The 20,865-nt window shown below is 42.0% G+C and overlaps 4 protein-coding genes across 5 annotated transcripts; all 4 read right to left on the reverse strand.

Annotated features, from left to right (window-relative positions):
- Nucleotides 1-240: 240 nt before the first annotated feature.
- Nucleotides 241-1,426, reverse strand: her3 (hairy-related 3). The gene is made up of 4 exons (XM_076042045.1): nt 1,331-1,426; nt 1,127-1,222; nt 958-1,039; nt 241-836 (listed from the first exon to the last, which is right to left on the reverse strand). Exons 1-4 carry the CDS (start codon nt 1,382-1,384, stop codon nt 391-393), a joined length of 678 nt encoding a protein of 225 aa, XP_075898160.1. The 5' UTR covers nt 1,385-1,426; the 3' UTR covers nt 241-390.
- A 5,191-nt stretch (nt 1,427-6,617) lies between these two features.
- LOC142898844 (taste receptor type 1 member 1-like) lies at nt 6,618-10,307 on the reverse strand. Of its 2 annotated transcripts, XM_076042090.1 has the most exons (4): nt 8,734-9,302; nt 8,274-8,477; nt 7,964-8,084; nt 6,618-7,677 (listed from the first exon to the last, which is right to left on the reverse strand). In XM_076042090.1, the coding sequence occupies exons 1-4, from the start codon at nt 9,268-9,270 to the stop codon at nt 6,749-6,751; spliced, it is 1,791 nt and encodes a 596-aa protein (XP_075898205.1). In that variant the 5' UTR covers nt 9,271-9,302; the 3' UTR covers nt 6,618-6,748. The 2 variants fall into 2 exon arrangements, 1 of the variants encoding a protein (XP_075898205.1); XR_012928650.1 differs by lacking the exons at nt 6,618-7,677; nt 7,964-8,084; nt 8,734-9,302 and adding an exon at nt 10,018-10,307 and having other exon boundaries at nt 8,410-8,477.
- A 2,303-nt stretch (nt 10,308-12,610) lies between these two features.
- LOC142898944 (taste receptor type 1 member 1-like) lies at nt 12,611-16,213 on the reverse strand. The gene is made up of 6 exons (XM_076042256.1): nt 16,035-16,213; nt 15,549-15,846; nt 14,746-15,468; nt 14,343-14,549; nt 14,033-14,153; nt 12,611-13,671 (listed from the first exon to the last, which is right to left on the reverse strand). The coding sequence occupies exons 1-6, from the start codon at nt 16,211-16,213 to the stop codon at nt 12,743-12,745; spliced, it is 2,457 nt and encodes an 818-aa protein (XP_075898371.1). The 3' UTR covers nt 12,611-12,742.
- A 1,180-nt stretch (nt 16,214-17,393) lies between these two features.
- Nucleotides 17,394-20,855, reverse strand: tas1r2.2 (taste receptor, type 1, member 2, tandem duplicate 2). The gene is made up of 6 exons (XM_076042059.1): nt 20,393-20,855; nt 19,919-20,216; nt 19,097-19,819; nt 18,776-18,982; nt 18,553-18,673; nt 17,394-18,392 (listed from the first exon to the last, which is right to left on the reverse strand). The coding sequence occupies exons 1-6, from the start codon at nt 20,587-20,589 to the stop codon at nt 17,464-17,466; spliced, it is 2,475 nt and encodes an 824-aa protein (XP_075898174.1). The 5' UTR covers nt 20,590-20,855; the 3' UTR covers nt 17,394-17,463.
- Nucleotides 20,856-20,865: the final 10 nt, after the last annotated feature.

A 20,865-nucleotide genomic window follows, 5' to 3' on the forward strand; every position in this document is an offset into this window, starting at 1 on the left:
CACCTGTGATCTCGCCTCCTGTCCCGTTTGTTGCTTCCTTACACCCAAACTTTATAAGCGAACCCTGAACGCTTGGCTACAATAGCATAACATGCTAAATGCTGCATGCGAACTTTACTGTGGGGGAATGAAACGCATGGGCGAGGAGACGAGGTTCATCATGACTCCCACTCTTTCAAAGGTCTTCGTCCTACGAAGGTAATTTCTGTCTGATTTTGTCTACCAAATGAGACATTGAGGTATTATTTTCTTGACTTTTATTATGAAAATAAAACATAAAAACATACATATCTTAAAAAAAAAAAAAAAAAAAAAAATCTATACAGTGCAATCGGTAACATTAAATCATTACATAGAGGTATGACAAGCTTTAGAACACATCTCCACACACTACCAAGGCCGCCACACGTTTTGGGCCACAGTGTTTGCGGCTTCATTGCCGTGACTGACAGAGTCAAAGTTCTTGTGGCTGGAGTTTTTGGGGTGAAGTCTTTCTGTGCGTTTACACGGGTTCTCTTTCTTCGCGCAGGGGGGCTTTTGAATGTTGTTTGACATGAGCGCTTTAGATTTGGCCGTGTCTCCGTCCTCACAGCCCTTCACCGCGGGAACAAGTCGCTGTGCTCCCTCCGCCGCCTCTGCCCGCTCCGGGTAGCTGTCCGTGGTGCTGAAGGCCTCCTCTTCGCCGCGAGCGCGCCACATTTTGCGCGAGAGCTGCGACAACATCCAGCGCTCGCTCCCGTTCAAGTTGTCGTCCGCCAGGAGGAACTGGTTGACGTTCGTCAGGCAACGGCGGAAACCACTCTGGAAATTGGGGACCTCGGACGCGAAGCTGGTGCCTGGAAAAAGCAGAGAGAATGAGGTGAGACACAATGTTGCGCACAGACGAAATGGCGCGAAAATATAGTGTTAGGGTTTATTTTGTGAAAGATATATCCCGTGACATTTTCTACTTCTTACAAGTCTGCATCTTCTGGAGGTTTCTTAGATGGTTCACAGTGAGCTCCAGGATGTCGGCCTTTTCCAGTTTGCGCTTTCGAATCTGTGAGAGGAAAACCGGTTTAGTATTGGAATATAATATGTCGAAACCGATTCTAAGGTGCTTAAGCTCTAGACGATGCGCACTCACGCTGGTGCTGTAGTAGCTCTCCAGAAGAGATTTTAACTGGTCCAAACACTTGTTTATACGAGCCCTTCTTTTCTTTTCCATGATTGGCTTGGAGACCTGTGACAGAAAGTTAGAGGATACGTCAATCATTTGTTCCCGGTCCCCTCCTTATATCCAGTTACTTCACAGCACGGATATCTTCCCACCACGTATATCCCTACGTACCTTTTTCCCCGCTATGGGTCTGGACTCTTCCGTGCAGTCTGTCGTAGCCACCATTCTGTTCTTGGCTTCCTTAAAGTTAAGCTCCGTCTCTGTCAGGGAGTAGGACTGAGAGGCTGACCCCGTGAGAGGATTTATATAGGCCACAGACACCCACTTAACATCTCAATGCAAACACTCCCGCCTGTCTCTGGCGCTTAAATGAGCAGCATGGGCGTCATTTGACAGTCAGGTCCAGTCTGAGACTCAGACTTTGATAGGTGAATTGTTTACGCTGAAAAGTGTTGCAAGCGGCATTGCTGCTGCGTTTCTGTTGCGAAACAAGTGCAACGAATAGACTGAGAATTCTCAGCCCTTAATATATATATATATTTTTACGTTCGTTGGTTCTCATCCATATTTCCCATTGCACATTATGAATGCGGTAAACTGTGTGATTTGGGGCTGGGAAGGATGAGTTTACGGACGAGAATGAGAAAGCAACGCGTGTGGCACCAAAACTCCACGATGAAAACCGTAAAACACGTTGTGTGATCTTTATAGTTGTGCTTGAGGTGGTTTGGCCACCGCTGACTCCTGCATTCAGCCTTTTATATCGAATTTTCACGCCACCAGAACGGAGGCAACACCGTGGTAATTCTCGACGTGTTCCCACAACGATTTGATTTTCTGGTGGCCTTACAAGCGGCGTCACACCTGCACCGCCGAGGTTCTTTCTTTTTGGATAAAAGGGTACAGCAACTATTACGCATACACTCGTCCAACTCATAAAACGTAACGAAAGGGAACACGGATTTTTGGACAGGAATGCTTAGACGTAAGGATTTTAGGCTATTGTGCGCCTTCGACTTTTTTTTTTTGTCCTCATACCAGGCAAGTTGAGGCACCGAGGAGAATCGCGGGCCGCCCCTTGTCCCGTCTCCCTCGCCTCTCGATTTTCCACACTGCGACCTGAAAGGCTGCGAACTCTTGGGAAAGTCATACGAGCTTGAACAATGTGTTGACAGAAGGTTCACTGCAGTCCGCTGCACATGTTGGACGCGCATCCAAGTCCGGTTAATATGGGCACCTGTTGCTCAAGACAACTCAGCATGCGTGTTGATTGTGTTGACCTAAAACAGTGTGGCGGTGGACAGTGAGGATGGTGAACATGTTTCTGAAAGTTTTATCCCCCCCCCCTCCAATTTATACTATATATTATTATATTATAGTATATAGTCTATACTCCTCATGTTTTTGAAGACATTTCCATGTTGCTCTCTCCAAGTGCACTGAACACCAACGTGGTAGATTTTGCATTAAATAGCGCAACATGTATTCAAATAACTTCGGGGTCAGAATAAAAGAAAAATAAATAATAGCGACATCATTATTTTTTTCTGTATAAAATCTACAAAAAAAAAAACAAAACAAAAAAAAACCAAAACGTTGGTGCCACATTGTGACATTTAATTGGTATGAAATTTGTGCGTCGTGTTGTGGTGTAAGTGAGCCCTCTTGCGCGTTTTGTCCCGTCAGCGCGTCGCATTATCTGCCTCTGTCACGCTTGGCTTTTTAACACAAGAGCGTGGAGAGGAGAGGAGAGCATGTCGCGCCATCACAACTGTTGCCTGTTTTGTCGGTCGGCGCCACAGAGGAGAGATTTCTCCGCTGATTATTCGGTATAATTCCAATTAGTGTTTGCGCTGTGCTGACAACACGGGGGCAGACATGGCAGAGCTGGGGGGTCGGGGGTGCGGGGGGGTGACTGATGTCACTGAAATAACCGGTAGCGGTGGCTTTAAAACAGTTTCCCTCCATTTCCACCTCGCTTCTCACAAAAGTCCATCATAATGGCGCGGCGAGAGACCTGTGTAGCGACTGGACATAATAATGCAGGTGCCATTAAATGACAAGCTAAGTGTATGTTTATTAAAGGGATCGGGGCTCTCCTTCCACTTTCACTTTTCAGCCTCGGGTCATTCATTAACCCTATAGGGCCTTTGTCATGGATGCCTGCAGGCAGAGACCCGACAATGCGGCTGTAATAATTGGACTATTGGGGAACTTGTTAACAACAATTAGTGAAGCAATTATGCAATTACTGCAATAAACTATTTTCTTCTCGGGGGGAAACTGAGGCATTTGCATGAAAGGCAGCAGCGAGGCTCACACACAAACAGTGACGAGGCTATCAGGGTCTTTCTCGCTCATTCAAAAATACTTGATAAAGACATGTCAGGTTTGCTTACCTGTAGTTACCTCATAACTGCTGTAGAAATAACAGCACACTTGTTTTTCATTGTAGACGTTAAATATTTTACATTAAAGTTAAGATTCCGTTGAAATCGTGTGGTCTATAATCAGTGCTATACTGACAAAGTAACAACATATTCAAGGAATAATCAAAGTATTAAAATCGCTCCAATGTTGGCAAAACAAACACGATTAAAAATAATAATAAATAACCAGCCATTATTTGATAATCATGAAAACATATTTGATAGCATGCCCATGAGCTATACAACGCCCGGTTGCAGATCCTTATTAGAATATGCGGGCTGAGACCTGTAATTTGGCTCACCGTGAGCGCAGCAAATCGATTTAACGCCTTCCATTCACACGAGCTTGAGGCACTGCGAGTGTGACCAAAGTGCTCTTTGTCAGTAACAAAGTCACATTAAAAGAGAGAGAGAGTGTGAGAGAGAGAGAGAGAGAGACAGTGAGAGCGGGTACACAGTTTCCCACTGGAAAAATATGAGAAATATATAGACAGGATTTCTGTTTGTGGGAAGCCACGCGACGGACGTGTCGATGGAGCACCGGCCAAACATCAAACGAGAAGCGCATCATGAATTTCTATGGACTCCACTGGGGTTATTTAAAGACTTCTTACTTTGGTTCGACGGCACAATGGCTGCTGTTTGCCAGTGTGTGCCGGGGTGAGCCAGTGAAAAGACCAGAGGCGCACATTAACATCGCTTAAGGTTTTCTCAGGGGCCGAGATGAACTGACTAGAAAGTAACTTTATAACTCGCTGGAGGATGAAGCCCCTTTGTCGTGCTGCGCGCTGAAAGACACAAGTGTCTAACAAAAGGGGTGGCGCCATTGTTTAAGCACTAAAGCGCATGGGCATTGATGCGCCTTGAATTGCAAAACATCTGCCATTTGCTCTGAACCACTTGGTTCGTGTTTGAATGACAATGGCCACGCATCCTTTAGAACACTGTCCGTAACCGCGCGTAAAAACAACAGTTACCAGACTTACTTTGGATTTCAAGCCCAAAGGTTTTGTTTATTTAATGATATTACTGAAAAGTATACCTTTACACCTACGTCTTTATCTTTTAATCGCCAATGGGTTTATAACTCATACCTCAGTGTTTGCCAATTTTATCTTTTGCTTGATGGATTTATGGCTTCGAGGGCCAGTCTTCGGACGTCAACCCCACGTTTACAGCTTTAACAATAGCGCGCGATTCAAAAATTAACCTTCAGTAATTGTTGGAGCTTAGGAAAACACAACCACGGTGTAGACACTGGAGAGAATAAACCGATGTAGCTACATTAAACTCTACTTAAGTAGTGCTAGATCATTCTTGCTGGCCCGTTAATCCTTACGACGATGTTTTAATTATATTTCACAAACGGGGCGAACGACAGCTTATTTGTATAAACGGTGACTATAATGTGTCAAGTCATGGACCAAATGAAGGAGAATCTGGTTCAGCGTGAGGATCTCTGACAGGCCCAGTGGGTGCAGTCAGGTCACTCAGCAGCGCAGCCTTTGAAAGGCCAAAAGCCCACATGGCGGCTGGACGGCAGCGCCTCCCTTTCTAACGGGATACATTGTTTGATTTGTTTTTATCTCCGGTTGCAAAAAGGGGGGAAAGGCCCGTTACCCAGCCAAGTTTTCTCCCCCAGCGCTCCCCCCCCTTTATCTGGCCACATCAGCACTGAAAGCGCGGGGCGTTCCTCGGATTTTCCTCGCTCCATATTTTGTGAAACTGAAATGTGCATGCGGCCCGAGTTGCAGCATGATTCAACTCTCTCTGGCCGAATTTATAGAAAAAAAAAAGGTAATTCATGTTTTCAGGCAGATTTGTATCTGTATTTGTTGTGTCAAAAGTAAAGCAACTGGGACAGGGACAGTCGTGTGTACAGAACGCCAATTGGATAATTGTGTCGTTTCCGTTCAGATTGATGTTTAAATGACTGCAATGGCTCCAAACACCTCGCTGGTTCATTCACCGTCCATCTCCCATTGGGCGACATTCCAACGGAACATTTTGCCGACGCGCTGTGGTCGTGGGTAGGCGTCGTGTGTGGCAAACGCAAACTCTGAAATTGGTATGAAATTGTCAATTTGTCGATGTCAGCGTCCGGCTCTCTAAGGGCGCCATATGCCATGCTAAGTGGCACTATTTACCAATTCGTTCCTGCTTTCACGGTCCGTCCTCCCCGTCGTCCCGCCAGCAACGTGAATGGCCTCAACAAAATGGCAATTTAGCCTGTGGAATTGCCCCCCCCCCGCTGCAGGGCTCTTCCGTCCCACTTGGAGGGGCACCGCGGCCGAGCGGAGCGTCACGGCGTGAAACTTTGACTTTCAAATGGTGGAGGGCAGCAGCAGCACAGACAAGCAAACAAACACCTTTTTTTAAATTATAAATAGATTGTTTTAAAATAAATCGATTTTACTTGAAACCGCTTAGAGATTGAGAAATAGAAATAGAACAAAGAATGAGTACTATAACAAAAACTTCAGCTCATTTGTGCTGATTTTTTTTTTATTTGCACATACTGTATTACATGGCCCAGTCCCCATCCCGAAGAATAAGACAAAATAACTGCATTACTTCAAAGTAGAGTGTGGAGTTAAATAAATCGCAGCGTGGGATTTTGTGAAGTAGCGCCATCATGTGGTGATAATTATTGCATTTAAAACTTTAGCCCAAAAAAAAGCAACAGTTATAAACGACCTTTGTACTTTAGTTTTTTGTAAAAATCTGAGAAAATAAGAAACCAGCTCTGTGAAATGAGATCTGTAAACAAGAAGCTTGAGTGAAACAGGCACATTTTTTTTTTCCAACGACCCCATTTGGTGAAAATGTAACTATTGTGCAAGTTTTGGAATAAACAGCCCCTCAATACAACCAAAGACGGTCTCCAATAAAACAGTTTGAGAAAGTCTACACATTTTTTAAAATGATATCATACATACTTTGTGTTAACATACTCCGATTACTACTAATCTATTACTAATAAATGGCTATCGCACACCAGCATCTTGACAGTGAAAAAACGTGTTGAAATGGTATATTAACAAATCATTTTAAAGGAAATTTTAATGAGAAAACCATTTCAAAATGTCAGATTACTTACTGCCAGAGCTTGAAACACCATGTTTGTGACTCTTTGGATACACATATTTACCAAAAAGCACTACTGGCTTATTGTTTTGGTGTAATTCTGAATGAGACTCTGGAAGTACTTCTGCGTGTTCTTTTGAGGTTGAAAAATGATGATGTAGCCTTTTGGGAGGAAGTACCAAAACATGAAAGAGTAGAGGCTGGAGAGTATCGCCAGAGCATTCAGACTCAGAATGTGTTTTCCACTGTAAAGAATGCATATTGTGGCAAAGATGATCCAGGTGAGGATCTGTAGGAACAGGCAGAAGGTTATTGATTTAGCCTCGTTGTAATTTTTTGGCAGCTCTTTCCCCATGTAGGAGAAAACAAAGCAAATGGTGCAGAGTGTTACAAGTAAAACCACTGAAGAAGTCGTTGCTCTAACGTGCAGGTCACAGGTGAGTATAATCCTGTCTGGATATGAAATTACATCTCTGTAGGGTTCAGGAGGAGTGCGGGAATAACTCATGACTAGGAGAAAAGCTTGAACAACAAATAACACACATATGACGAGCCACTGTCCGTGGTATTTCATCCACCAGCTGTGCAGTTTGGGGATCTTGGCAGCGATCTTGAAAATAAAAACGATCTGGAAGGAGCGAACCGCAAAGCACGCCAGACACACAGTGTAGAACAACACAAACGGCAGGATCCTCAGCGTACAAAAGGAACTTGTTGGTTCACCGAAGTAAAAAAACACACTCATGCTACTCAGACTGAGGCAGCCTAGAATCAGGAAGCACATGGGTCCCCCAGCTGATCTGACAATAGGAGTGTTGTAGTTGATGGCGAAGACAACAGACATGGCGACTGTCAGAAGCACCAAGGCACAGGCTCCAATGATGATCAGTATGGACTCGGTGTCGGTGAACGCAACATACTCCACCGCCCGCAGGAGGCACGAGGTACTTCCTGCTGCAGACCACTCTGCCTCCTTACAGGGGACGCATGTGTAGGGATCCTCTGTTATCAAGAAAGAGAAATACATATTCAAGAGAACGATAACACTTCCAATTCCTTTTTTTTGGGGGGGGTGGGGTTATCACATAAAATGCATTCTTCAGATGCAAGTCATAGATACATTGTTGTGCCATTACATATCGCTTATAACAAATACACTTTGGTTGGTAATACAGAAGATCAGATGTGTATTTTCCCAGAACTTTATTGAAAAATAGTAAACAGCCAAATTCAATTTCATAATCTCAGATCACATATGCAAATGCAATCAGTGTTGCTCTTGACCCACCTGTGATGTTCACGTGAGTGCCGCCTCGACAGAGTTCACAAGTGAAGCAGCACTTCTGCATTCCACTTATCTTTTTCGCATATCCCAATTTGCATTGGTCAGAACAGCGTGCCGCCGGTACCTAACCATAATTCAACAACAAATAAAATATTGCAGAATTTTAGGAATCACACGTACGAATGTATGGCATGTAAGAACTTTATGAGTCTCATGAGTCAAATATTCGAATGGCGACCAAGTCAATGTTGCTTTTGTCTTTTGTACGCAGACATCAGTGTTATTGTAACTGTAGAAAGGATCAACAACCTACTTCACCGCTGAACCACTGAATTTCACTGTCGTTGATGAAGAAGCTGACAAATGGGTGAAAATTATAATAGCCGATATCCTCTGCATCACCTGTTTGGTTCCAGTATACAATATCATATGATCCAAACTTTGGGTCACCATCCTTATCAAACTGAATGCTTTGGTTTAAAAGTGTAAAATTTGACTTTTTCAGCTCTGATAAAACCTAGAAGAAGAAAAAGACGAAACAAACAAATAGCTTTGTCCCTTAATGCCAAACAAGTAAAAAAAATAATAATATAATAATATTAAGGTGATTGCACATTGGTCATATCTTTCACAAAAATTGTTTATGTGTTGTTATTGTGTATCCAAACACAAAACACATCATTTATATGGTCACTTATAACATTTAACACAATACAGTAAAAAGTCAAAGGGGAAATCAGGGAATCATAAAAACAAAATACCTGTATACTTACCATGTATGGGTATACTTCAATAGTGCCATTACACTGATCAGCACCACATTGTAAAGTATGGTGTAAGGCATGAGCAATGGCATAAATAGCCGCATAAACAGGAAAAGAATAAGTTGGGTCAGAGTTGATGAGACTCTCTGCACTCAGGCCACTGCAGTTGCAAACCTGGTTACAAAATGTGTGTTTGTCATTTGCACAATAAGTCTGGTTGATGGCAGCATAGGTGAAATCGTTAAAACCTGGTATTGTCATGACAGTTTGAGCCACTCCCAGCACAGTTCCAACATTTTTGATTCCCTTTTGCTTCGGGAGTCTGCTGTTTAAGGACCAAGTGTCTCCTGCGATCCAGATCTTGTCGGTGACATTCAGTCGAATTGCAGACTCAAGTAGCGCTTCGGCGGTAAGTCGAGGAGTGAAAACAATGATGACTCTTATCTTCTGTGCCTCTATTTGCTCATAGATAAACGAATATGGGCTATTGTCATTGACCGCTGCGGTGTATGCCAGACAGATTTCAGTGTCCTTAATCCGTCTCATGAAAAGTTGCCATCCATCAATGCCATACTCGTCATCACTGTTAATGAAAGCGACCCAGTGCCAGTTGAAGTGCAGCAGAATGCTAACAAACACTTCTATTATTGCCTTATTGGAATACACTGTTCTTAAATAGGAGGGGAATTTGGTCTTCTCTGAAAAGGCAGAGCTAGAAGATCCATAATTGACCTGTTGAAAGAGTTTCAGAAAAGTTATGTTTTTTTTTTTTAAGACTTAAGAGACTTAGCAGCAGCTGTGAAAAAAAAGGCAAACAAAACCAACCCTTACTATAGGAATAAGATCCACCATGAACAATGGGGCAACAGTCCGAGTGCTTGTGCTTGAGAAGGGACCGACCACTGCAATCAGTTTTGACCCATTCTCATTATTGTGCGGGTCACTGTGAACATGGATCATGTCTTTCATTGAAATGAGCTTCAGAGCATCAGGTAAATTTTGCATATCTGAGCAGTGGTCAAATATTTCATAGCCAAGTGAAACATTTGGAAGGAGGTCGCTAGAGTTGTTGATTTCCTCGACAGAGAATCTCATAATCTGGAGGCTCCTGTAATTGGATGTGACGAAGATTTGACTGTAGGACATCAAGAAAATAGCTCGTGAATGAATTGCCCAATACATCATTTGGGGAACAGTGATAAAAGCCATGAGTTTTTTTTGTCTGTGATTGGTTGTCTCGGGTTCCAGATCGGACGAGACCGGAATGATGTATTCCGCGTTGCCGAGACTCACCTGGAGCAGTCGATGGTCTCTGGCTTGTCGTGATAGACGGGCGAGCTGAGTTGGTGAATATCAAAAAGTCCTCCCAACACATAGTCTCCCCCAAGACGAAACTCGGACACGGGGACGTCGCACTGAGCCGAGACGGGCAGAAGAAATCCCAGGAGACAAAGAGAAGCCACGAGATGGCTCATCTCGGCTGTTTCCTTCAACTTGATTTATGGCACGAGCACTCTCACCTCAACTCGCCAATGCCACAGGAACCGTGATGAGCCTCTGGGTAATGCCTCTTGGGACCTATCCATGCATGTGAGTTTAAAGTACTTTAAATGGTAGGAGGAGAATTTACAAATCAGTATGCAAAAGGGCATGAGCACGTGCTGCCCTCCTCCTCATGTTGATGGTGAACCCCCCCCCCCCCCGCCTGTGTTGAAGAAGCAGGTGTAATGCCTCTCAATGCAACATGCTGCTTCCGGTCGTGCCGCCACACTTGCAATTTGAAATATAAATCAATGAAACAGTGTTTAGTTGTCAGTGAGAGACACAGGAAAAGGCCCTGTCACAAACACTTTCCATTGGGACCAGACTGTGAGGCCAGGACATGGCAATAGGCAAATGACAGTAATACAGCCGATGGAAGTGATTAATGGCAAGAGCTGCCACCAGCATTTGAATTCGGGCAATCTGTTGGTTGGAGAGCGGAAGTGAAGTAGGTAAATGTACTTTAGCGAGTGAGTGATTAAGACAGACTTTAGGGAAAGAAACAAAATACGCCATGCAAAACCTTGCCTTGATTTGCCATAGCAACATGCCACAACACTGATGACACCATGTTTGAAGTTAAGGTTGGCCAATAACACGAGGTGATATCAGCACCTCGACCTCCGTAACCTTCATATGCACCATTTATCATGACATAATGGCTCATGTGTATGCAGGGGCGGATCTAGGATTCTAGGAGATCAGGGGTCGATCATCTGAACGGGCAGGCGGGGGCCGCCAGACATCCAATGCGTGGCGCACAAAGACAAAAAATATATGCATCTTCCCTTTACCCGTGCGGCCGGGTCTTTTTCCCAGAATTGTTCTCTTTTTTCACCACCTGTCCCGGGAAAAATAAAATCTCTCCCAGGACACAATTTGTCCCGTGTTTTTTTTAGGGAAAATTACAAAACCTCATTTGATTTCCGTCTGTGGTCGAGGCTGCTTTCCTGCGCATGCTGCCACTCTGGTGAATTCCGGTACTGCACATTATATTAGAAAACATCCGGGGCTTGAGCCCAAGTAGCCACCCCCTAGATCCGCCGCTGTGTCTATGGAGTATTGTTTGGACAATGTGTTCTCTTTAAAAGCATAGTTCAGAAGGCAAACACATCAGAGGATTTTTTTTTTTTACAACACATGCTTCTTGTTAAAACAGTTCCAAAGTAGTGATTCCACAGACACAGCAACAGATGCTTGTGTGATTGAATGTCACGTGACCCAGTGACACAAAATCCCCTCATTCAGAAGCAGTAACAATATCTCAAGCGCAGAAGTCTAAAATACAACCGCTTGAAGTCGCCGTTTCTTCTCCATATCTCCAACTATTATACACTGAACCTTTAATGTTGTCTAGTGAGTGGCCAGATGTGCTCATTGAACTTTTCATGACAATAGCATCCATAAACATCCATTTATCCTGCTTTAATTTTATTTATACATATTTTTGAAAAAACATTTTTAAGTTCAGCATGGCATAATGGGAGATTCAGGCCACAAGACAAAGATTAAAAAAAAAAAAAAAAAATTCAAAACAAAAACAAAACAAAAGACATCGACCAGTGTTTTTCGTGTTAGATTTCTCCTTGAGGAAGGTTGGGAGAAACAAACACAATTTAAACAAAAAACACCAAACAACAAGGTCAATGACTACTTGTCATTGACCTTGTTGTTTTAATTAAAAAGCTTTAATTGCATACAATTAAAGCTTTCTCTATTCACTGCACATTCCCACAAACCCACAAAAATAAAATTTAAACATTTGTGTTTAAATCAACAAATATTTGTATGCAACTTATATCCAGACCCCAAATGCAAAAAATGAACAACAAATCAAAACCCAGAATAGTAACAAAAAAATCCAAACATTTTTGGTTTGTTAAATATGCACAAAAATGTATACTCTTAAATGTCAAAACACAATTAGACATTAAATTGTGCTGAGTTTAAAAGTTGTAACAGCGAGCATATTTCTGTGTACAATTTATAGGAAAGAAGGAAAATCTGACAGGTACAAAGGCATATTTCTGCATATTTCACCGTGTCCTTAAAGAGATTGGATAGTGTACATACATTTTCTCAGAGCCTAGTCTCGGACACAAAGGTTCTCTCAACCTATATATTTTTTTTTTACATTTATTTAACCTTTATTAAACCAGAATGATCCCCATGAGATTAACCTCTTTCAAAGGACACCTGACCACGAAAGGCAGCACTAACACACTAACAATTTACACAAATAAAACACTAACAAATAAAGTAGGATTAAATATATAAAAAGTAAGCAAGCAGGTTCCCAAAAACAAGTATGTGTAGTGAAGTCGGCCTCAGGTGATCTCAGTTTAGATTTAAAAGTCCTCAAAGAAATTCACTCTGTTAGTTTCCAGTCATTATTAAACAATTTCAAATGAATGTTTACATGCCGGGAAGCAGATCATGTTGTCATTCTGAAGAAACACATATTTATTAGAAAGCACTACTGGCTTATTGTTTTGGTGTAATTCTGAATGAGACTCTGGAAGTACTTCTGCGTGTTCTTTTGAGGTTGAAAAATGATGATGTAGCCTTTTGGGAGGAAGTACCAAAACATGAAAGAGTAGACGCTGGAGAGTATCGCCAGAGCATTTAGGGTTTCAATGTGCTTCCCACGATAAAGCATGTACACTGTGGCAAAGAGGATCCAGGTGAGGACCAGCAGGAGCAGGCAGAAGGTTATTGATTTGGCCTCGTTGTAATTTTTTGGCAGGTCTTTCCCCATGTAGGAGAAAACGAAGCAAAGGAAGCACAAAGTTACAAGTAAAACCACTGAACAAGTCGTTGCTCTGATGTTGTTTTCACAAGTGAGTATAATCCTGTCTGGGTACCAAACTGTCTCATTGAATGGTATGGCAGGAGTTTTAGAATAACCAATCACTAGTAAGAAAACCTGTGCAGTGAATGCACCAGCGATGACGAGCCACTGTCCGTGGTATTTCTTCCACCAGCTGTGCAGTTTGGGGATCTTGGCGGCGATTTTGAAAATGCAGACGATCTGGAAGGAGCGAACGACAAAGCACGCCAGACACACAGTGTAGAACAACACAAAAGGAAGGTATCTCAACATGCAAAAGGAACGTGTTGGTTCGTCGAAGTAAAAAAACACACTGGTACTACAGAGACCGGAGCAGCCTAGAATCAGGAAGCACATGGGTCCCCCAGCTGATCTGACAATAGGAGTGTTGTAGTTGATGGCGAAGACAACAGACATGGCGACTGTCAGAAGCACCAAGGCACAGGCTCCAATGATGATCAGTATGGACTCGGTGTCGGTGAACGCAACATACTCCACCGCCCGCAGGAGGCACGAGGTACTTCCTGCTGCAGACCACTCCGCCTCCTTACAGGGGACGCATGTGTAGGGATCCTCTGTTGAAATTAAATTGATTTCAAAACTGTAACTGTTGGTTCAGTTTTGAAAAATATAGCAAACAGTGTTGTGTCACATGATACAAAAAAGAAACATGAAAATGAGCTACATTATGTAGCTCTCCAAACATGAAGGCATCTTATGTGAAGTCTTGATTGCCCCCTTGTGGTGGCTTCCAGCATATTTCAGGTTATACGGCAGGTAGGAAGAAATGAATACATGCAGTTGACATGCTTTGAATTGTTTGCCACACCGCATGTTCAACGTAAAAATGGCAACATGTAGATGTATCATCTAAGCTTATGTATCTATATGTTTGTCAATTTATCTACTTTTTTATATAAGTTTATAATAACTTACCAGCGCTGTCAATAAAGGTTCCGATTGGACAGACGTGACATCTGAAACAGCATTTCTGTATTCCAATTTGCTCTTTAAAATACCCAGGGAGACATTCTGGTGAACACATTGAAGTGGGCACCTGCACATATAAATATTTCTTAAATGTTGAAATATTTTGCAGGATGTACTTGTGCTGAAAAATAAAAGCTTGATTTTCTGTTGAATCACCCTTTATACACGTTCAATTTTGTGCGCAGATATTCACCAAATCACATCCCAATCCCAATCACATCAGTGCATTTTTTTTATTTTAAAAGTGACAACTTACCTTTCCCTTTGTGTACCAATCAATGTTGGTGTTGTTGATGAAAAAAGTACTCAGTTTAGGAAAACGGTAAAAGCCAACTTCCTCCGCATCACCAGAGTCATTCCAAAATATTATAGAATAGGATCCAAACTTTGGGTCACCATTTTCATCAAATGTAATTGTTTGATTTAAAAGTGTGAAGTTTGATTTCTTCAGCTCTCCTAGAACCTGTTTTGAGGAAACAACATTGGTATTATAATGTTCATGTGCCCAGATTGCACTTTAGAGCGTAAGTGGTTTGAAGTTATTGGAACTTTATGTTTTGAAAAGTCAAAATTTTGTCCTGATCTTTGGTGATCATGTGTTTTCTGCACATTTGCAGAGTGCCAAATACTGTAAGATGAAGTAGACATTCAATACTTACCATGTATGGATGCACTGTAGTTTTGCGTTTACACTGGCCAGTTTCGCACTGCAAGGTCTTGTGTAAAGCGTGAGCAATGGCATGTACAGCAGAATAAACCGCAAAGGAAAAGGTCGGGTCTGCAGCTGTGATGTCCTCTGCTGTCAGGCTTCTGCAGTTGCAAAACTGGTTACAAAAAAGCTCATTCTCACTTTCACAATGCATCTTGCTCTTGTCAGAATAGACAAACTCATTAAAACCAGGTATTGGTAGGAATGCCTGAGCCACTCCAATTACGGTTCCAATATTTTTAATTCCTTTCTTCTTGGGCAGATTCTTGTTTAGAGACCATCCATCATCCGCTATCCAAACCTTCTTTGTAATGTTCAATTTTATTGCAGAGACAACAAGGGCTTCAACAATCGGCTTGGCAGCGAGAACAATAATGACGTTTGCTTTCTGTGCTTCTATCTGTGTAAAGATTTGGCTGTAATCCGTTTGTGTGTCGATATTTTTGGTGTATGCGAGACAAATTTGTGTATTAGCGATCATCTGTCTAAAAATATCTTGTCCGTCAATGCCAAAGTCATCATCACTGTTTAAGAAGACCACCCAGCGCCAGTCGTAGTGCCGCAATATTTGAACAAAGACTTCTATGACATCTTTATTGGGATGGACCGTTCTTAGGAAGGAGGGATAATTCTGCTTTTTTGAAAATACAGAAGTAGTTGCTCCATAGCTGACCTGCCAACAGATTGATAGACAAAAAACATGAGTTTTCACCCACAAAATAATCAGAAATACAAATACAATAGCAAACTCACCATAGAAATGAAATCCTCCATAAACAACGGTGCTGCAGTAAGAGCCTGAGTGCTGGTAAAGGGACCAACCACCGCCATCACTTTGGACCGAGTATTTTCTGACGTGTGCCAAGTTTTGATGAAGTGATTGACAGAAGAGAGTTGTAAAACAGCCGGGAAACCGACTGTTTCTGCACAGTAGTCAAATATTTCATAGCCGAGAGACACGTTGGGCAGCAGGTTTGTAGAGTTATTGATTTCTTCCACAGCAAATCTCATCAACTGAAACCTTCGATAGTTTGGTAGGAGAAAAGATTGTCTGAGGACGCCAACGGGAGAGGAGAAAAAAAAACGAACTACGGTCATTTCAAATGTGGCTTTAGCTTTTTTTTAAAACTGCATTACCCAATAATTCCCCAGTTTTGGAAGTTGCAGAAGAGTTTTCAATCAGCGTAGTCGAATGGTAGACATGATTTGACTGTATCTTTGATTTTTGATGTGACTCACCTAGAACAGTCCAATGTTTCTGGCCTTTTGTGAAAAATAGGAGAACTGACATAATGAATATCAAAAAGTCCACCTATTAAATAATCTCCCTCACGCTTAAACTCTGAGGTGGCATAAGTACACGGAGCAACAGCATGTAGAAGGTATCCCAGGACACAAAGAAAAGCAATGTGTTCCATCTGTATGTTTCGGTTTACCAATGTGATAAGAACTCTAGTGGCATTTGCCTCTTCCAGCGGGGTGTAAACAAGCACGAGATATGTCTGCTCCGCAGAGATTTCCATAGATGTGGACATGAAATGTAAAACACTTAATGGTTGAAAGAGAATTAACAAATTAGTATGCAAAGCTGCTGCTCACATTGTCCACAGGTAGTCCAAGTTTTATGCAAAGACCTTAAATGAAATCTTAAACAGCGTTTTTGACAAATGTTTGTCATTTCAACTGGAGAACCTATCAAATCAATTGAAGGTATACTTTGCAAATGTGACGAAATGTAAAAATGGTGTAGCAAGGATTTCCATTCCAGGGGGAAAAAAAATAACTTACAAAAAAATAGTAGCAAGATCCCTTTCTAAGTTCTGGTATAATTAAACACCTCGAAAAGAAATGCAGTTCATACGTGACTAAGAAGAATAAATAGGTCAGACAAATTCCCAAGTTGAAGTGTAGACCCCCGTTAGGGAAATCGATGTGATGTTAATAAACAGATGGAGACCTACTGAAGTTTAGTTAGACATTGATTGATTGTGTTGCACATGGAAATAAACACTGAAGTCGGCTCATCGATGACATTAAATTTTCAACCGTCATTAATATTTTACAAAGTACGCTCTATAATTCTAGTACAATGCTGAAGCAATGAGTTGCAAATTCTGTGTCAAACATTGGAGCAAATCATTTCTCATTACACTTTATAACTGTATACAATTTTTCCTTTTATTAATGTTAACTTCATTTGATAAACAAGATTGTAAGAAAACATGTACATTTTATTTGTAGCAGATTCTGATAGTGTGTTCCTATATTTTTAGTGGTAAAAGTTTGAACCTTACAGTTTCAAACAAAAAAAAAAGGATATTTATCCTTTTCTCTTAAGATAAAAAAGGATAAATATCTGCTAAAAGAAATGTCAAGAGAGCAAAGTCAGCATCACAAAATTGACATTCATTTTGAAGATGATTTAAAAACAGCGATACAAAGATTAACAATGCTAATTAAAATAAAAAACACTATTATTTGGAATTTACTTGTAAAGTTTCTCACATAGAAGGCAAAGGCAAGCAGATGAAAAAAATAAATCTAAAGACATCAAAAGTGGTTTACAGTTCTTTTTGATATGAAGGAACATATTTGTTGTTTCCCTGAATGGGATCAATACTATGTTCAGCTCATTTCAGCCTCAGCATGGAAGCGAGTGCAAAGGCAGTTACTGACTAATAGTTTTGGTATAGTTCTGAATGAGACTCTGGAAGTACTTCTGAGTGTTCTTTTGTGGTTGAAAAATAATAATATAGCATTTTGGGAGGAAATACCAAAACAGAAAAGCGTAGAGACTGGACAGTACCGAAAGTGCATTAAAGGTTTGGATGTGCTTTCCACGGTACAACATCAACAGACTGGTAAAGAGGGTCCAGGTGAGGATCAGCAGGAGCAGGCAAAAGGTTACTGATTTGGCCTCATTGTAATTTTTGGGAAGGTCTTTCCCCATGTAGGAGAAAATGAAGCAAAGGCAGCAGAGGGTTCCGAGTAAAACCACTGAACAGAGAGCTGCTTTCATGTTCATGTCACAGGTTAGTATAATCTTGTCTGGGTACCAAACTGTGTCATTGTAGGGCTTGGGAGGAGCATTGGAATAACCAATCACTAGTAAGAAAGCCTGTGTGACCAAGGCAGCGGCGATGACGAGCCACTGTCCGTGGTATTTCATCCACCAGCTGTGCAGTTTGGGGATCTTGGCGGCGATTTTGAAAATGCAGACGATCTGGAAGGAGCGAACGACAAAGCACGCCAGACACACAGTGTAGAACAACACAAACGGCAGGATCCTCAGCGTACAAAAGGAACTTGTTGGTTCACCAAAGTAAAAAAACACACTGATATTACAGAGACTGAGGCAGCCTAGAATCAGGAAGCACATGGGTCCCCCAGCTGATCTGACAATAGGAGTGTTGTAGTTGATGGCGAAGACAACAGACATGGCGACTGTCAGAAGCACCAAGGCACAGGCTCCAATGATGATCAGTATGGACTCGGTGTCGGTGAACGCAACATACTCCACCGCCCGCAGGAGGCATGAGGTACTTCCTGCTGCAGACCACTCTGCCTCCTTACAGGGGACGCATGTGTAGGGATCCTCTGTTTCACACAATAGAAATCAAGAGGGTCAGCACTTTTGTTTTTACATTTAGGGTTTGATTTTTTGCTCATGCAGGTGGGTTTTTTTTTTTTTTTTTATAGCCGTTGCTTGTTTTTCCTCCACCCAAACGATTGCTGGGGTTCTCCATCTTAAGTTTACCTGTGCTGTTGATGTAAGTTCCGTCTTCACAGATGTCACAGCTAAAGCAACATTCCTCGTTTCCAGTTTGCTTTTTTACATAGCCGGTGTGACATTCTGGAGAGCAAAGTGAGGTTGGAACCTGGAGCAAATGAAATGCATCAAGCATAATTCAATGAAAAAACAAAACAAAACACTTTTGTCTTCTATCAAACCGTACGTCATACATGCCAAACTAACTTACTTTCCCCTTGGTGTACCATTGGATTTTTGTGCTGTTTAAAAGAAATTGTGGAGCTGGGTAAAATTTATAAAAGCCAATCTCCTCTGCATTGCCACTCTGATTCCAGAAGACTAAAGAATAGGATCCAAACGTTGGTTCGCCATTTTCGTCAAACTGAATAGTTTGATTTAAAAGTTTAAAACTGGATTTCTTCAGTTCTGCAAAAACCTGATGGGAGACAGAGCCTTCGGGATTACCGCAACCTTTCACTTGACGGCAATGGAACAGATTAAAAATACAAATGAAAAAAAAAAAAAAAAAATCAAGAAATAAAAAAAGTACCTTGTAGGGATACACTGTGGTATTCCGATTACATGTGCCAGATGCACATTGCATAGTCTTGTGTAAGGCGTGAGCGAGGGCGTAGACGGCAGAATAGACTGAAAAAGAGTAGGATGGATCCACAGCAAGGATGTCCTCTGCAGTCAGGCCACCGCAGTTGCAAAACTGGTTACAAAATGTCTGGCTGTTTTCACAGTAACTCTGGCGTCTGGCAGAATAGATGAAGTCACTGAAACCAGGAATGGCCACAACTGGCTGTGATATCCCAATGACGGTCCCAATATTTTTGATTCCTCTTTCCTTGGGCAGCTTCTTGTTTAAGGACCATGTGTCCCCCGCAATCCAGACCTTGTTTGTCACATTGAGTTGCATCGCCGCACCAATGAGTGCTTCGGCAGTCAGTTTTGGAGTGAAAACAACGATAACGCCAATTTTCTGTGCCTCTATCGATTGGAATATTTGGGAATAGTTTGTGTTGGCTGTGCTGAGGTCTTTGGCGTATCCCAGACAGATGTCAGTGTCAGCAATCCTCTTTCTGAATAACTCAAGACCATCCTTGCCAAACGCATCATCGCTGTTCAGGAAAGAGACCCAGCGCCAGCCGAAGTTCAGGATGATTCTGACAATCACCTCTATGACGTCTTTGTTGGAATGCACCGTTCTCAGAAAAGAGGGGTATATAGCTTTCTGTGTGAAGACAGAACTACCAGCTCCGTAACTGACCTAATAGAGTGTTGATGAAGGGAGGGGGGGAATGTATTTTTAGTGGCAAAAATGCATGTGATAACAAAAGCAGTGAACAAAAACAGTTGGCAAACTTACCACAGGAAAGAGATTCATCATCAGCAGTGGTGCTACAGTCAGGGTACTCGTGCTTGAGAAAGGTCCAACCACTGCTATCATTTTTGACACATTCTTGCCCAATGGAACCCAAGGTTGGATTAAGTCATTGATTGAGATAAATTTCAAAACGCTGGGAAAACTATGCGTGTTGGAGCACTGGTCAAAGATTTCATAGCCTAGTGCAACATTAGGCAGCAGCTTGGTGGAGTTATTGATTTCCTCCACAGTGAATCTCATTAACTGAAACCTTCGGTAGCTCGACAAAGTGAAGGTTTGGCTGTTGACATAGAAACACAGGCAGAGTAGTCATAGAGCAGTCTTTCCACTTTGACATTGAATTATGAATTTGTTATTCTTCTATGCAGCACTATCATGTGTCACTAATTCTTCTAAATATATACATAACGTATCCTTGGTATTTTTTTGTTGCCATTGAATTAATTATGAACTCACCTGGAGCAGTCAATGGTTTCTGGTCTGTGATGATGGATGGTGGTGCTGGCATGATGAACGTCGAAAAGTCCACCTAACAAATAATCTCCATCCCGATGAAACTCTGAGGCTGGGACATCACATTGAGCCAAGGCATGTAGAAGCAAAACCAGGAAACAAAGAGCAGGAAAAAAATATTTCATGGTTGTCACAGCCATCCATCAAGTTAATGTGATCTCTAATTTGACAGTCTACTGCGATTGTTAGGCAGTGTGTAACGGAAAACCCAGGCAGGGTTCATTTCCATGTGCTGGTACATAGTTGGAAGAGAGTACACAAATTAGTATGCAAATTCTGAGGTGCATTCAGATTGCTCTCAAAAATCTTTACAGACAATGTTTTTGAGAGCAATCTGGATGAATGCGGCAAGTGCATGATCACTTCAGCAGCCAAGGCTGGCTTTGGCAAATGAGGGCGCAATGAGTTTGTCTGTG

The sequence above is a fragment of the Nelusetta ayraudi genome, unplaced genomic scaffold (genome assembly GCF_046127955.1).
Source record: "Nelusetta ayraudi isolate G7.1 ecotype Tasmania unplaced genomic scaffold, CSIRO-AGI_Nayr_v1 ptg000070l, whole genome shotgun sequence".
Taxonomy (NCBI): Eukaryota; Metazoa; Chordata; class Actinopteri; order Tetraodontiformes; family Monacanthidae; genus Nelusetta; species Nelusetta ayraudi.